At 42.4% G+C, this 18,673-nt stretch overlaps 1 protein-coding gene across 1 annotated transcript in view; it reads right to left on the bottom strand.

Annotated features, from left to right (window-relative positions):
- The window catches only part of LOC100286477 (myosin IE), a gene marked incomplete at its 5' end in the record, with an annotated part of 52,321 nt that overhangs the window by 4,046 nt on the left and 29,602 nt on the right, over nt 1–18,673 (bottom strand). The window contains 1 exon segment of the mRNA NM_001146416.1: nt 18,306–18,352. Coding sequence (NP_001139888.1) covers nt 18,306–18,352 — 47 coding nt within the window.

The following is an 18,673-nucleotide window of genomic DNA, read 5'->3' as shown; positions in this document are numbered from 1 at the left end:
CGAATTTCCTCTCCCGCATCTCCTCCAATAGGAAGAGCTAGAGGAGACGGAGGGGAGAGGGAATGCATAGATCAAATAAACTATTTTGCAGTGCATAGATGAATACCTCACACCTTTTAATAGAGTTCATGTATTCACCCTTAAACCGGGAAGTCCCATTGAGATGAAAGAAACAGCACTTTTCCCAGGGAGAACTACAGTATGTGGGCCCCTACCGACTCTGGGGCCTTGACGAAGACCTTGGAGCGTCCCATCTGGTACTGGTCTGTGTCCATGTTGACAGAGCGGAGGAGATGCAGGACCCCCTGCTGCTCTCCCCCCCGCCAGCACGGCCACGTCTCTGCCGTCAGGATGGCGTACCTGTAGGCCAAACAGTGAGTCAGGTACTGGGTAGAGCATACAGTAGACTCTCCATCCCCCCACACACACCGAGAGGACACCCAGCAGACACTGAACGACACTGAACGACACCCAGCAGACACTGAACGACACCCAGCAGACACTGAAGGACACCCAGCAGACACTGAAGGACACCCAGCAGACACTGAAGGACACCCAGCAGACACTGAAGGACACCCAGCAGACACTGAAGGACACCCAGCAGACACTGAAGGACACCCAGCAGACACTGAAGGACACCCAGCAGACACTGAAGTACACACACCTAAGAGTAAGTAAGACTCACCTCTGTAGGAACTTATTGAAGACTCTGCGATAGGCGTAGCCGGCTCGACGTACACGGATATTCTCCCGCAGCCCAAGGTACTCCACCTGGTGCTTCGCCCTAAACACACACACACACACACACACACACACACAGGTTCAATATCCCCTATGTTCTAATGTTCCAAACTACAGCATTATAGCGCCCTTCTGAATTCCCTAAATGTTCTGCTATTGTATATGATGTCTGTTAGGGGGTGTTATAGGGACACACCGACTCTCTTCCCAGTCCTTGGGTCTCTTAGTCTCGTTGGGTTTGATACATCGGATATAGTGGGGGGTGCACTTCATCAACGTGTTCACCAGATCATTGGCTTGTTTCTGCAGAGAGAACATAAGGGATGGATGTACCACCACATAATGATAAGCTGAAATCTGTGGGAGTGCTGTTACACTCAGCCACTGAACCATAGTGCTGGTACAGTAGTAGAGTGGGGACTGTTACCTTGATCTTACAGCTAGCAGTGGTGGGCCTGCTCTTCTTGTCTGTGTTGAGGTTTTCAGGGAAGAGGCTGCGGATGAAGGCACTGTGGGGACAAGATGGAGGACCATATTGAATTGCTTTTCACATTAAGTTAGGCTTGCAAGCATTTTAGCTAGGTAGCCTATGAAAACTAAAACTAAAAGTGTACTGAATGGCAGAGTCATGAAAGAGAGGAGGATGGCATTGGTGGGGTTCAACTTTTTGTTTTTCACTTGCGCAAGCAAGCACACACACACAGAAATCAGTACCATGGACAGCCACATGATATTTAGCAACATTGATTGGGACTACATTGTTTTTGTTATCTTTAAGTTTGTTTTGAATGCATTAAACTAAGACTTGTTGATTTGATGATGTTTAAATGTTTAAGTGTAAATGGTGCTGGAATAGCGGAGGCAGTGTGCCTGTTGTCTTTGTGCTGACTTGCAGTAACTCTGTGGTTCTAAATCACTAGTTGTTTAGTAAACTGTCAAAAACATTAACTTGCTTGACAGTACTGCAGGTAATATAACTGTCTGTTACATGCAATACTTGCTTTGTGGACTTCACCGGACAGATGTTGCTCTCCGGTTTTGTGATTAAACAAATGTATGTGTAGTTGAATTTATTCGGCCACTGTGTGACTGTTGTCTTTTTGTTGTTACGGCCTTATTGTATATCACGGTGGCGTATAAACGAATAGGTTATAGAGCAAACAACACAAATATGAAATATCTAGCTAGATAAAAACTAAAAGTTTCCAGCAAAGGTCAACACCTTCAGTTCTGAGTTCCGACACCTGTCAGATGGTAGTGTAACATCTGAAGCTTGGAACGTCATCATTAGGTGGTGTTGTTACTTTGTTACAAGCATTGCTACGTTGTGTCGAATCAGAAGTGCTTCGAAAACTGCATCGGCGTGTCGGAGCTCCGGTATCAATCGTCCCGTCACTAGGGAGCAATAATAAATATTCTGTTGCACTCTTCAGTTGGCTCCTCTTTCCTATATTAAGAGGCTTGAAAAATTATTATTGGGATATAATGCTTATGTCATTGAGAAATTTGGCCATAGAATTAATGACCGAAAAAATACGTATTTTCAACTTCTGTATAATATGTATTTTTGACGTCCGGAAAATACGTATTTTCGCCTTTCATTCAGCACCTAAAATGCACCTGATTTCAACATCAGGAAAATATGCATTTTCAACGTCCAGAAAATGTGTATTTTTGATGTGCAGAAAATATGTGTTTTCAACGTCCGGGAAATATGTATTTTTGACGTCCATAAATTGTATTATCGACGTGAATATGTATTTTCACCATTCGTTCAACACATAAAATGAACCTGACATCCACGTCTGGAAAAGAGGTCTAAAAGACGTATTTTCAACGTAATTTTGCTTACTGGGATGTGTCAGTTAAGGTAAAGATAGAGGTATACATACTGTTCGCTGCTCTGCATGAGTTCAATAAGGTCAGTAAAAAGCACATCCCGGTTTCTCTCACAGAAGCCGTTTATTTCGTAGGAGACCTGAGGTGACAGATAATACATTATGTGTAAGTCTTAAAATTCACAGCAACCTTCACACCTCACCCATATGTCTACCCACATGAAGTGTGTACTTAAATCAGTTTTGAGTTTACAACTCTTGTCTTCTCCTGGTACTCACCTTGCCTGCATAGTGGTGGATGACGAATCCCGAGTTCCAGCTGTTGAAGTGTTCGTGTGTGCCCACAGCCGCCGAGAGCTTCTGGAGCAGGGTGCCGTCTGCCCCCTCACCCTTGGCATGCATGGTGGCACACACATCATCCAGCACACTCATGATGCCTGGTGGGTTCTGGAGGGGAGGGATTGTTAGAAATTTAGAGTGGTAGCCACAAATAGAATATACAGTCACATCTGAATTGATTGGCACCATTGATAAAGTTTAGCAAAAAAGACTGTATAATATAAATAATACAAATACTGAGCTACAGTGAGCTCCAAAAGTATTGGGACAGTGACAATAGTGCTGTTGTTTTGGCTCTGTACTCCAGCACTTTGGATTTGAAATGAAACAATGACTATGAGGTTAAAGTGCAGACTGTCAGCTTTAATTTCGGGTATTTCCATCCATATCGGATGAACCGTTTAGAAATTACAGCACTTTTTATACATACGTAATTTCCGGACTATTAAGCGCACCTGAATATAAGCCTGAATAAAAAAAAAAAAAATATTTTGAACATAAATAAGCCGCACATGTCTATAAGCCGCAGGTGCCTACCGGTACATTGAAACAAATTAACTTTACACAGGCTTTAACGAAACACGGCTTGTAACAAAAATAAATATCTTTAACGAAACACGGCTTGTAACAAAAATAAAAAATTAGCAGTAAGCTTTAGTTGTCTTTTTGCACTGAGTCAATTCCTCACGCTGCTGTTTCCAACGTCTTATCATCGACTCATTATTAAGACCAAGCTCCCGTGCAGCAGCTCTATTTCCTTTTCTAACAGCCAGATTAATCGCCTTCAACTTGAAAGCTGCATCATATGCATTTCTCCGTGTCTTTGCCATGATGAGGGTGACAAAATGACTACCGTAATCAGAATGATGGGAAGTTTGAGAGCGCTCGATTTAATCTAAACAGTAAACAAAAAAGATGTTTGACCTTAACCCGTTCGGCAATTTCATTGGTCTAATGAAAGCTTCATGCCGCCAAAAAACTGAGCACGTCACAGAATGTGTTTTTTTGGAGAAAAAAAAATTGAAAGCGGGAAAAATCCATATATTAGCCGTGTCATTGTTTAAGCCGTGAGGTTCAAAGCCTGGGAAAAAGGTTGCGGCTTATAGTCCGGAATTTACGGTAGTCCCCCCCAGTTTAGGGGACCAAAAGTATTGGGACAAATTCACTTATATGTGTATTAAAGTAGTCAAACGTTTAGTATTTGGTCCCATATTCATAGCATGCAGTGACTATATCAAGCGTGTGACTCTACAAACTTGTTGGATGCATTTGCTGTTTGTTTTGGTTGTGTTTCAGATCATTTTGTGCCCAATAGAAATGAATGGTAACTCATGTATTGTGTCATTTTGGAGTCCCTTTTATTGTAAATTAGAATAGAATATGTCTCTAAACACCTCTACGTTAATGTGGATGCTACCTTGATTACGCATAGTCCTGAATGAAACGTGAATAATAATGCATGAGAAAGTTACAAACGCACAAATGTCATACCTCCAAGACATGCTAACCACTCACCATTACATTAACAGGGGATGTTAGCATTTTTTGGGGGTGTATGACATCCCTCATCACTATTCATGATTCATTCAGGACTTACACTATGTAATTGGCAAATAATTAGGCTGACTCTTACCACCTGCAAACACACGCAAGAGACACCCACACCCCGAAACCAACTCACGTTTGAATTCAGTCCTGGCCACTAGCATTTCTTAATTCACAAAGTCTAAAACAGGAGGTCAAATCAGGAAGTGCAGTCACCCTTTAAAGCTGCAATATGTAACTTTTTCAGCAACTTGACCAAAAGAACAAAGAAATGTGTGTTATATATGTGTCATTCTCATTGAAAGCAAGTCCAAGAAGCTGTAGATCTGTTCTATGTCCTCTTTTTTTATGCTTCCTGTTCTTAAGCCTTGTTTATGCGTCTTTTACTTTCGTTTTTGTACACCAGCTTCAAACAGCTAAAAATGTAATCATTTTTGTTATGGAATGGATATTTCACAGTGGTTTAGATGATTCTCAACACTATATGTGCTTGTTTTATCACATAAACTGAAATTAGGTGAACTATTACAATTTTAGCAACTAGAAAATGGTGGAACGATTTCTGCATAGTGCATCTTTAAGGAACTGTCTTGTAGCCTTTTATGGCTTTCCCTGGGGTATAAAAATGAGGTAACATGCATGCAAAATCCATTCGTCATCCATCACCATGGGGAAAGGCAAAGAACTCACTAATGAAAAGAGACAAATGGCTGTTGACTTTTATAAATCAGCCAATGGGTACAAAAAAACACAGAAAACCAAATATACCACTTACCGCTATTAGGGAAACAACAAAGAAGTTTAAAACCACCTGGTAGAAGACCCAAGTATATCTTGTCCCCACGCACAGTGAGGAAGATCGTTCGGGAGGCAAAGAAAAGTCTGAGGGCCACAGTTGTAGAATTACAGAACTTGGTCGCGTCTTGGGGTCACCAAGTCTCCAAATCTACATTAGACGACACTTCCATGCCAATAGGCTATTTGGATTGAAACTGGGTGCTATGGTCAGATGAGACGAAAATAGAGCTCTTTGGCACGCACACCAGTGGTATTTGGTCTCGATAGAAGGATGCATATGCAGAAAAGAACCTCATACCTACTGTAAAATATGCTGGTGGATCTTGGATGTTATGGGGATCATGAACTCTACCAAGTACCAGGACATTTTAGCCAAAAACCTGGTTGCCTCTGCTAGGAGGCTGAAACTTGGCTATATGTGGCTTCCAGCAAGACAATGAACCCAAGCAACATCAAAATTCACAAAGAATTTGTTAATTGAACACAAAATCAACATTTTGCAATGGCCATCTCAGTCTATGGACTTGAAACCCATTGAAAACCTGTGGTTTATATTGAAGAGGGCAGTACATAAGCGCAGACCGAAAGATATCAAGGATCTGGAAAGATTCTGTGTGGAGGAATGGTCTAAGATCCCTCCCAATGTGATCTTCAATCTCATAAAAGATTATAGAAAAAGGCTACATCCGCGTAAAGGGGAGCTTTGCACAAAGTATTGAAAACAGGGGTGCCAATAATTTTGACACCTATCTTTAAAAAGTAATACAAACATTTTTAAAACTAAATATTTTTATTTGAGCATTGTATTAGTATAAAATAATTATTTACATTACCAGTCAAAAGTTTGAACACACCTACTCATTCAAGGGTTTTTCTTTATTTTTATTATGTTCTCACATTGTAGAATAACAGTGAAGACATCAAAACTATGAAATAACACATTTGGAATTATGTAGTAACCAAAAAAGTGTAAAACAAATACAAATATATTTTATATTTGAGATTCTTCAAAGTAGCTACTCTTTGCCTTGACGACAGCAATGCACATTATTGGCATTCTCTCAACCAGCTTCATGAGGTAGTCACCTGGAATGCATTTCAATTAACAGGTGTGCCTTGTAAAAAGTTAAGTTGTGTAATTTCTTTCCTTCTTAATGCGTTTGAGCCAATCAGTTGTGTTGTGACAAGGTAGGGTGGTATACAGAAGATAGCCCTATTTGGTAAAAAAACAAGTCTATATTATGGCAAGAACAGCTCAAATAAGCAAAGAGAAACAACAGTCCATCATTACTTTAAGACATGAAGATCAGTCATTTCGGAAAATTTCAAGAACTTTTAAAGTTTTTTCAACTGCAGTCGCAAAAACCATCAAGCGCTATGATGAAACTGGCTCTCATGAGGACCACCACAGGAAAGGAAGACCAAGAGTTACCTCTGCTGCAGAGGATACGTTCATTCGAGTTAACTGCACCTCAGATTGCAGCCCAAATAAATGCTTCACAGTGTTCAAGTCACAGACATCTCAACATCAACTGTTCAGAGGAGACTGAGTGAATCAGCCCTTCATGGTCAAATTGCTGCAAAGAAACCACTACTAAAGGACAACAATAATAATAAGAGACTTGCTTGGGCCAAGAAACACGAGCAATGGACATTAGACCGGTGGAAATCTGTCCTTTGGTCTGATGAGTCCAAATTTAGGTGAACGGATGATGATGTGTGGTTCCACATGTGTGGTTCCCACCGTGAAGCATGGAGGAGGTGGTGTGGGGGTGCTTTACTGGTGACACTATCTATGATTTATTTAGAATTCAAGGCACACTTAACCAGCATGGCTTCCACAGCATTCTGCAGCGAACGCCATCCCATCTAGTTTGTGCTTAGTGGGACTATCGTTTGTTTTTCAACAGGACAATGACCCACCACACCTCCAGGCAGTGTAAGGGCTATTTGGCCAAGAAGGAGAGTGAAGGAGTGCTGCATCAGATGACCTGTCCTTCACAATCACCCGACCTCAACCCAATTGAGATGGTTTGGGATGAGTTGGACCGCAGAGTGAAGGAAAAGCAGCCAACAAATTCTCAGCATATGTGGGAACTCCTTCAAGACTGTTGGAAAAGCATTCCAGGTGAAGCTGGTTAAGAGAATGCCAAGAGTGTGCAAAGCTGTCATCAAGGCAAAGGGTGGCAACTTAAGAATCTCAAATATAAAATATATTTTGATTTGTTTAACAATTCTTTGGTTACTACATGAATCCGTGTGTGTTATTTCATAGTTTTGATGTCTTCACTATTATTCTACAATGTAAAAAAAAAATAGGGAAAATAAAGAAAAACCCTTGAATGAGTAGGGTTGTCCGAACTTTGACTGGTACTGTATTTGATACAGTCTTTTTTGCTCGTCTTTATCAAGGGTGCCAATAATTTTGGATGTGACTGTAGACACAGTTGAGGAGATATTGTGTAATTTTGAGCTTACCAACTTATTCTCGATGAGGTCACAGACAACCTTGTTGTTGAAATACTCAATTGGTGTCCACTTGATGCCTTCCTGAACGTACTCTTCCTGGGAGAAACACAGAGAGATAGACAATGCCAATATAACTATTAAACAACATCCAAGACACCTCTTAAAGAAATGAAAAGTGTTGATGTTTGAGAGTGGTCTGTACCTGTTCAGCCTTCAGTGTCAGCTCAATAAATATCTGCTGTAGCTTCTCATTGACAAAGTTGATGCAGAACTGCTCAAACCCATTCCTCTGTCAGAGGAACACATCCAGGTTAGAGACAATGTTACAACATATTATCATCATAGCTGTGTCTTGTCTCATTATCCCATCAGAGATGTACATTTCTATATATTTAATAAATGATTTACCTGGAATATCTCAAAGCCATATATGTCAAGAACTCCGATGCTGTATTCTTCATGAGGTTTCTGTATGGCTTTGTTTATGGCCTGGTATGGGGATAATTAGTTAGTATAAAACGGACGTTTCGTTACTGTATTTATGTCTCTGTGTGTATCATTGCAGTTTATAGTAGATGTCCCTAACCTCCACCAGGTAGTCAAAGAGCCGTGTGTAAAGGGCTTTAGCCAGGGCGTCACGGGTGTAGGTGGCTTGTTCCTGGTTAAGAGTCACATCGATGGATTCAGACTTTCCACCCCACTTCGAGTCCATCTTTCTGCTGGTCAGTTTGTCTTGCAGACGTGTTGGGTCAACGCCCAGCAGATAGGCAGGGAAGGCAAGCACTGGGAGGGAGAAAATACAAACAGAACAAAACACAACACATGACAAATATATACATTTTTCTACATAATGGCAAATTGCTTAGCTACTATCCCAAATGTCTCCAATGTTTTTTTCCATCTTCACTGGGGACAGTTGCATTTACGAATGTATTATGCATGTTTGCGCGTTCTTATGTCTCCCACTCACAGTCGGTGCTCTCCACCTGGCCATAGTTGCCTGCCTCTATGAAGCTGATGTTTCCAAGGTGCAGGATTCCTGCTATGATCTGCAGCGCCTGAGCCTGGTGGGCCTCTGGGATCCCAATCACATGCATGGCTTCCTGTGGACAAAATACAACAGAGAGTCATTACTCCTGCTCCGGACAACACACAACAACATCTAGAATTGGGACTGAGGGAATATGATGGAAGAATACGCAACAGAACAGTATATTTAGCAAATTATAAGCCTGTGTTACACTATCGTTCAAAAGTTTGGGGTCACTTAGAAATGTCCTTGTTTTTTGTTTTTTGTTTTTGTCCATTAAAATAACATCAAATTGATCAGAAATAGAGTGTAAATGACAATTGTAGCTGGAAACAGCTGATTTTTAAATTAATATTTTTTTTATTTAACCAGGCAAGTTAGTTCAGAACAAATTCTTATTTTACAACAACAGCCTACCAGAGAACAGTAGTTTAACTGCCTTGTTCAGGTACAGAACAACAGATTTTTACCTTGTCAGCTCGGGGATTTGATCCAACAACCTATCGGTTGCTGGTCTAACACTCTAATCACTAGGCTACCTGCCACCCCAACGTTTGTCTATGGAGATTGCATGGCTCTGTGCTCGATTTTATACACCTGTCAGCAATGGGTGTGGTAGCTCTGTTGCTGACAGGCGTATATCTACAAAGGCATACAGAGGCCCATGATCAGCAAATCAAATCAAATGCATTTCTAAAACCCTTCTTACATCAGCTGATGTCACAAAGTGCTGTACAGAAACCCAGCCTTAAATCCCAAACAGCAAGCAAGCCACCGTGTAGAAGCACGGTGGCTTGGAAAAACTCCCTAGAAAGGCCAGAACCTAGGAAGAAACCTAGAGGATTATAACAGATTATAACAGAACATGGCCAAGATGTTCAAGTGGTCATAGATGACCAGCAGGGTCAAATAATAATAATCACAGTGGTTGTCGAGCAACCATCACTCCTGTGTTCCAATGGCATGTTATGTTAGCTAATCCAAGTTTATCATTTTAAAAGGCAAATTGATCATTAGAAAACCCTTTTGCAATTATGTTAGCATAGCTGACAACGGGCGGGCGGGACACAATGCAGATAGCCCGTTTAGCCAATGTGCAGGAGCACTGGTTGGTCGGGGCAATTGAGGGAGTATGTACATGAATGTATAGTTAAAGTGACTATGCATATATGATAAACAGAGAGTAGCAGCAGCGTAAAAGGGGGGTTGGGCGGGGGCACACAATGCAAATAGTCCGGGTAGCCATTTGATTACCTGTTCAGGAGTCTTATGGCTTGGGGGTAAAAACTGTTGAAAAGCCTTTTTGTCCTAGACTTGGCACTCCGGTACAGCTTGCTATGCAGTAGTAGAGAAAACAGACTATGACTGGGGTGGCTGGGGTCTTTGACAATTTTTAGCGCCTTCCTCTGACACCGCCTGGTGTAGAGGTCCTGGATGGCAGGCAGCTTAGCCCCAGTGATGTACTGGGCCGTACGTACTACCCTCTGTAGTGCCTTGCGGTTCGGAGGCCGAGCATTTGCCGTTCCAGGCAGTGATGCAACCAGTCAGGATGCTCTCGATGTTGCAGCTGTAGAACCTTTTGAGGATCTCAGGACCCATGCAAAATCTTTTTAGTTTCCTGAGGGGGAGTAAGCTTTGTCGTGCCCTCTTCATGACCATCTTGGTGTGTTTGGACCATTCTAGTTTGTTGGTGATGTGGATACCAAGGAACTTGAAGCTCTCAACCTGCTCCACTACAGCCTCGTCGATGAGAATGGGGCATGCTCAGTCCTCCTTTTCCTTTAGTCCACAATCATCTCGTTAGTCTTGGTTACGTTGAGGGATAGGTTGTTATTCTGGCACCACCCGGCCAGGTCTCTGACCTCCTTCCTATAGGCTGTCTCGTTGTTGTCGGCGATCAGGCCTACCACTGTTGTGTCGTCTGCAAACTTAATGATGGTGTTGGAGTCGTGCCTGGCCATGCAGTCGTGGGTGAACAGGGAGTACAGGAGGGGACTGAGCACGCACCCCTGGGGGGCTCCAGTGTTGAGGATCAGTGTGGCAGATGTGTTGCTACCTACCCTCACCACCTGGGGGCGGCCCGTCAGGAAGTCCAGGATCCAGTTGCAGAGGAAGGTGTTTAGTTCCAGGATCCTTAGCTTAGTGATGAGCTTTGAGGGTACTATGGTGTTTAATGCTGAGCTGTAGTCAATGAATAGCATTCTCACATAAGTGTTCCTTTTGTCCAGGTGGGAAAGGGCAGTGTGGAGTGCAATAGAGATGGCATCATCTGTGGATCTGTTTGGGCAGTATGCAAATTGGAGTGGGTCTAGGGTTTCTGGGATGATGGTGTTGATGTGAGCCATGACCAGCCCCTCAAAGCATTTCATGGCTATTCTTTTAGGCAGGTTGCCTTTGTGTTCTTGGCCCAGGGCTATGTTCTGCTTTTTTTCCTTACATTTTATACGCACATCCGGAGCACACTCTGGTATCCGTCTGGCTCCCCTTGTTGACCTGTTTAAATCTTACTCATCCAATTTCTTTACTGCCCCTCGCAATAGCTTCTGTGCTTCACGCCGGCTGTGTTCCCTTTGTAGTCTGTAATATGCGCCACTAAGACGAGCATCGGAGCTGGTGAAGTATGATTCAATCTTAGCTCTGTGTTGACGCTTTGCCTGTTTGATGGCTCGTCGCAGGGCAAGGAAGGATTTCTTGTAAGCTTCCGGGTTAGAGTCCCGCACCTTGAAAGTGGCAGCTCTACCCTTTAGCTCAGTGCAAATGTTGCCTGTAATCCATGGCTTCTGGTTGGGGTATGTACGTACAGCCACTGTGGGGATGACGTCCTCGAGTATCTGGAGCATCAGAATTTGTGGGCTCAATTACAGGCTCAAAATGGCCAGAAACAAAGCACTTCCTTCTGAAACTCAGTGGTCTATTCTTGTTCTGAGAAATGAATGCTATTCCATGCAAGAAATTGCCAAGAAATTGAAGATCTCGTACAACGCTGTGTACTACTCCCTTCACAGAACAGCGCAAACTGGCTCTAACCAGAATAGAAAGAGGAGTGAGAGGCCCCGGTGCAGAACTAAGCAAGAGGACAAGTACATTAGAGTGTGTAGTTTGAGAAACAGACAAGTCCTCAACTGGCAGCTTCATTAAATAGTACCCGCAGAACACCAGTCTCAACATCAACGGTGAAGAGGCGACTTTGGGATGCTGGCCTTCTAGGCAGAGTTGAAAAGAAAAGGCCATATCTCAGATTGGCCAATTGTCACAAGTATCTTCGTCTTCTGACGATAATGCGAAATCGTCATCAGAAAAGGTAGACCAATACGCAGCAGGTGTGCAGTTGTTCATTTTGAACATTTAATTAAATCAACACGAATACAAAAACAACAAACAAGAAAACGACCGATAAACTGACAGTCTGCAAAGCATAGGCTCAACACAGAACAATCACCCACAAATCACACACACAAACACACCCTAATATATGGGACTCTCAATCAAAGGCAGATAGACAACACCTGCCTTCAACTGAGAGTCCCAACCCCAATTAACCAAACATAGAAACACACACACTAGACTAACCATAGAATACAAACACATAGACCATCAACCAAAAACCCGGAAATACTAAATCAAACACCCTTTACACAAACACACCACCCCGAACCACATAAAACAAATACCCTCTGCCACGTCCTGACCAAACTACAAAAACAATTAACCTTATACTGGCCAGGACGTGACACCAATAGAAATACAAGATTGAGATGGGCAAAAGAACACAGACACTGGACAGAGGAAGATTGGAAAAAAGTGTTATGGACAGACAAATCTAAGTTTGAGGTGTTCAGATCACAAAGAAGAACATTCATGAGACACAGTGCTTGACTGTCAGGGGATACTAGGAGTGGTGGTTGGAGTCAGGCGCAGAGAGCAGAGGTAAAGTACAACGTCTTTATTTTCTCAGGCACAAACCGGTCACGCCAAACAGACGGGCGCGTTAAATCAATGACCAACCCAGAACACAGGGCAAACAGTCCGGAGAGAGAAATAAGGCGTCAGCCAGCACGTCCAAAATAACACGACAGCGAAATAATCCCGCACAAACCTGGGCGGGCTAAACAGGCTTAAATAAACACAAATCAAGAAACACAACAGGGAACAGGTGCAACCAATAAGACCATACAAACCGAAAAGGAAAAAGGGATCAGCGGTGGCTAGTAGGCCGGCGACGACGACCGCCGAGCGCCGCTCGAACAGGCAGGGGAGCCACCTTCGGTGGGATTCGTGACATTGACGCCATCTGTCAAGCATGGTGGAGGCAATGTGATGGTCTGGGGGTGCTTTGATGGTTGTAAAGTGGGAGATTTGTACAGGGTAAAAGGGATCTTGAAGAAGGAAGGCTATCACTCCATTTTGCAATGCCATACCCTGTTGATGGTGCTTAACTTGTAGCCAATTTCCTCCTACAACAGGACAATGACCAAAGCACAGCTCCAAACTATGCAATAACTATTTAGGGAAGAAGCAGTCAGCTGGTATTCTGTCTATAATGGAGTGGCCAGCACAGTCACCGGATCTCAACCCTATTGAGCTGTTGTGGGAGCAGCTTGACCGTATGATACGCAAGAAGTGCCCATCAAGCCAATCCAACTTGTGGGAGGGGCTTCAGGAACCATGGGGTGAAATCTCTTCAGATTACCTCAACAAATTGACAACTAGAATGCCAAAGGTCTGCAAGGCTGTAATTGCTGCAAATGGAGGATTCTTCGACGAAAACAAAGTTTGAAGGACACAATTATTATTTCAATTAAAAATCATTATTTATAACCTTGTCAACGTCTTGACTATATTTCCTAATCATTATGCAACTCATTTCATGTATGTTTTCATGGAAAACAAGGACATTTCTAAGTGATCCCAAACTTTTGACCGGTTGTGTAAACCGGAAGTGTCAATTTGCTCCCAGTGCTTCTGTGAAAAAAGTGTACTATATGTTTTAATCCCTGATGGAGTAAAGTACCATTGTCTCCTGAAAGTCCTTGCTGTCGTTGGTTCCGTCCACTTTGTATGTCCCTGACTGGTTCAGATAGTAGTAGTAGTCTGGAGTCATGATGCCCAGGCCTTCTTTCTGCTGGGGATTGGCTCCCTCTATTAGCTAAATACAACAGTTCAGGTTAATACAACTGAAAGAACATTAATTACACATCAACAATTTACACCCAGTTATGAAATACTACAGAACCGTTAATGTGCTCAAGGGTGAAAAGGTAATTGTTGTACGAAACGCCAGTAGGAGGGGACATCTCCCCTGAAGATGGGTAGTGAGAGAGTCCTTGTGGTTAGCTGTGTTACTGCTGGCCTAGCTCAGGGCCCGACTGACCTGGTAGTAGATGTGGAAGTTCCTCTCGTTCTCGTTCTGGCTCACCACCCTCGACTTCTCAAGGAGGAAGTTGGAGATTTTACCACCGTCCGGCTCTCCTCCTCTGCTAAACTGGATCTCAAAGTACTTACCCTGTTAGATCAGAACACACCCACAAAAAAACATATAACTCAGAGTAGACTGTGTCATTATTATGAGTGTCACGTCCTTACCAGTAAAGAGGTTATTTGTTATTGTAGTTTGGTCAGGACGTGGCAGGGGTGTGTTTGTTTAGAGTGTTTCGGGGTTTGTTGTGCTATGTTCTGTTTTGAGAGGGGTGTTTGTTTAGAGTGTTTCGGGGTTTGTTGGGCTATGTTCTATGTTAGTATATTTCTATGTTTATCTAGTATGTCTAGTTCTATGTTTAGTTAATGAGTTTGACCTTCAATTGGAAGCAGCTGCTCCTAGTTGCTTCTAATTGAAGGTCCTATTTAAGAGGGGTGTTTTCTATGGGATTTTGTGGGTAGTTGTTTCTTGTTTAGCTGTCTGCCTGACAAGACTGTTATTGTCGTTATTTTTGTATACGTTTGTTTTTCCTTCTTTCTACCGAATAAAAGAAGATGAGTATACACATTCCCGCTGCATTTTGGTCTAATCCTTACGACACCCGTGACAATGAGTTGAGGGTTGTGGTTTGGAGTGGGGATATAGCCCTAGTATGGACTGCGAAAATGAGAGCATCACAACAGTGACACAAGGGCCTCAAAGTTGTAGTAAACTCCCTAAAAATAGATTTGTATGTAAATAACATAAACGTGTAGGAAGGATATTTAACCTTTAAAGGGAAAATCGATATTTTAGTATTTTTTCCATTAGTCCACAGCATTTTGCATCATCATGATGATGTGGCCGGTGACACTTTGCTTCTTGAAAGTCCAATATCTTAAGAACCTGACTTCTGACATGCAAATCACTGCTTGACTGCTGACATGCAAAACACAAGACTGTATCAACAGTAGACTAATAGAAAACAATACCAAAATATCGTTTTTGAGTGGATTTTCCTTTTAAGACAACCACTGATGGGTAAATTGTTGGTTACATTACTTTACTAGACAGCCGTTAACCCCACCCATGATTTCACCTCAGATCGGGATTCTCAAGCTCTTTGATCTCATTGTGTTGCTTTTCCGTAATAGAGGCCTGCAGTACACACAGCAGAGCACCTCAGAGGCAGGAAACACCAGAGGTGACAGGCACTCATTTACAAAGCCTGCTCTGTTGCATGTGGATGTGGCTAGGAACTGACAATAACTTCTCATGGTCACAGCAGTAGAGAAAGGGGAGAGGTTGAAAGGTGACTATTGCATACTGCTTCTGTGGTTATATAGTCTGCAGAATCCAGATCATCTCTGGTAGAGCACAGGAAAAACAACAACCTCACAGTGTATTGGCTATAAGAATAGGTATCACGTGACTAACAGACCCGTTAGAGTTCAGGGCAAATAGTTGCAGAAATGAAAAGTTTACAGAATCAGTCTTACTTTCATAGGCCACACCCAGTGTCTGGAGAAGAGGAGGAAGTACAAGATGAGGAGGATAGAAAGAGAAATAATGGGAAAGGGAAGGCTGATTGCTGTACGTATCACTCACAAAGCGGCTGGAGTTGTTGTTGCGGACAGTCTTGGCATTGCCGAAGGCCTCCAGTAGAGGATTGGACTGGAGGATGATGTCCTTCACATGCTGAGAGACACATACGGAGAAACATCCCAACACAGCACTTCAGAGTCTCAATCACAGCCATTAGTAATGGCAATGTTAGTAGTTGTTTTATGAATGGTAATGCTGTTAATAGTTGTTTTATGAATGGTAATGCTGTTAATAGTTGTTTTATGAATGGTAATGATGTTAATAGTTGTTTTATGAATGGTAATGATGCTAATAGTTGTTTTATGAATGGCAATGATGCTAATAGTTGTTTTATGAATGGTAATAATGCTAATAGTAATATGCTAATACCTGCACTTTATCACCTCCTCCTGATACTTTGGAGATGTAACCCATAATGTACTTGGCAGCCACAGTCTTCCCAGCTCCACTCTCCCCGCTGGCACAACACACACATAACACACAGACATATTAGAGGCCATGTCAAATACTTTGTGTGAAACTTTTTGGAAAGGTGAACTATAGCTGCACATGCAATTCACATTTTAATTTTTGGTATAAAGGAAATTAAACACTGATTCTTTGGTAGTTTTGAGAAAAGCAGTGAAAGTTGGCCTCAGTGAGCTTGGGTGGAATGATACACATGAGAAGACCTAAGACAGTGTTTCCCAACCCTGGTCCTCCAGTACCCCCAACAGCATACATTTTTATTGTATCCATGGACAAGCAGACCTGATTCAACTTGTCAACTAATCATCAAGCCCTCAATGAGTTGACTAAGGTGTGTTTGTCCAGGGCTACAACGAAACTGTGTACTGTTGGGGGTACTGGAGGACCAGGGTTGGGAAACACTGGCCTAAGGTTTGTAAGACAGAGGAACAGAGAAGCACTAGACCTACATCCTGCCTTCCAGAAGAAAGAGATTGCAGACTTTATAAATAAAGTGTGAGACTGTTATAATAACACACCTGATAATAACACACTGGTTCTCCTGATCAATCATCATGTTCCTGTACATGTTATCAGTCAGGGCGTAGATGTGGGGAGGGTTTTCATACTGGGCCTTTACAGGTAGAGAGATGGAAAGGGAAAGGGAAAGGGAGAGAGAGAGAGAGAGAGAGAGAGAGAGAGAGAGAGAGAGAGAGAGAGAGAGAGAGAGAGAGAGAGAGAGAGAGAGAGAGAGAGAGAGAGAGAGAGAGAGAGAAGAACAAAAGAGGTGAAGTTTAATGTACACTGAAAAAAATATAAACGCAACATGTAAAGTTTTGGTCCTATGTTTCATGAGCTGAAAAAAAAATCCAGGAAATGTTCCATATGCACAAAAAGCTTATTTCTCTAAAATGTTGTGCACAAATTTGTTTACATCCCTGTTAGTGAGCATTTATCCTTTGCCAAGATAATCCATCCACCAGACAGGTGTGCCATATCAATAAGTTGATTAAACAGCATGATCATTACACAGGTGCAGCTTGTGCTGGTGACAATAAAAGGCCACTCTAAAATGTGTAGTTTTGTCACACACCACAATGCCACAGATTTCTTAAGTTTTGAGGGAGCGTTTAATTGGCATGCTGACTGCAGGAATGTCCACCAGAGCTGTAGCCAATTGAGAATTGATTGTTAATTTCTTTACCATGAGCCACCTCCAACGTTGTTTTAGAGAACTTGGCAGTACCTCCAACTGGCCTCATAACCGCAGACCATGTGTATGGCATTGTGTGGGCGAGCGGTTTGCTGATTTCAATGTTGTGAACAGTGCCCCATGGTGGCGGTGGGGTTATGGTATGGGCAGGCATAAATTACAGACAACGAACACAATTGCATTTTATCTATGGCAATTTGAATGCACAAAGATACTGTGATGAGACCCTGAGACCCATTGTCGTGCCATTCCTCCGCAGCCATCACCTCATGTTTCAGCATGCTAATGCACGGCCCCATGGCACAAGGATCTGTACACAATTCCACAAAGCTGAAAATGTCCTAGTTCTTCCATGGCCTGCATACTCACCAGACCTGTCACCCATTGAGCATGTTTGGGATGCTCTGGGTCGACGTGTACAGCGGCGTGTTCCAGTAACTTCGCACAGCCATTGAAAAGGAGTGGGACAACATTCCACAGGCCACAATCAACAGCCTGATCAACTCTATGCGAAGTAGATGTGTTGCGCTTCTTGAGGCAAATGGGGGTCACACCAGATTCTGACTGGTTTTCTGATCCACACCCCTACTTCTTTTTTTAAGGTATCTGTCACCAACAGATGCATATCTGTATTCCCAGTCATGTGAAATCCATAGATTAGGCCTAAGGAATTGTTTTCAATTGACTGATTTCTTTATTTGAACTGTAACTCAGTAAATCTTAGAAATTGTTGCATGTTGCATTTATATTTTTGTTCAGTGTACAACTACTAAGGTAAAGAAGGAAATGAATGGGCATATTAAGGCCAAAGTAAACAATGAAGAATAGGATGGTTTACTCACAGCCCCTTGGTAGAGTTCAATTTCCCGGTCAGTGAAATAGGGCATCTGTTTGAATGGGTTCACTGATATCAACACAGAGCCAATATAAGTCTGCACATGACTGTCAAGGAATAGGGAGGGTGTTTCTGGTGAAATCGTATAATATTGAAACAATCACAGTGACATTTTTTATGATGATATCAACCTTTCAAAAATAAAAATATCCCAAACCATAATCCCAAACCAGACTGGATAATATACAAAAATATAACAATTTTTTCACACAAAGTATGACGTAAGTGCCTAATGTCCAGTAAAAAGTGTCCTAAAAATAGGGAGGTTTGCTGTTGAGTCACACAGTGAATTTAAAAGAGGAACAGTGCAGTCCTACTATTGCATACATGGATGTGTGTCTGCTGTGTGAAAATGTGT

Source organism: Salmo salar, chromosome ssa23, assembly GCF_905237065.1.
Source record: "Salmo salar chromosome ssa23, Ssal_v3.1, whole genome shotgun sequence".
Classification (NCBI taxonomy): Eukaryota; Metazoa; Chordata; class Actinopteri; order Salmoniformes; family Salmonidae; genus Salmo; species Salmo salar.
The sequence above is the reverse complement of the archived record's forward strand: the minus strand, read 5'-3'. Positions and strand labels throughout refer to the sequence as shown.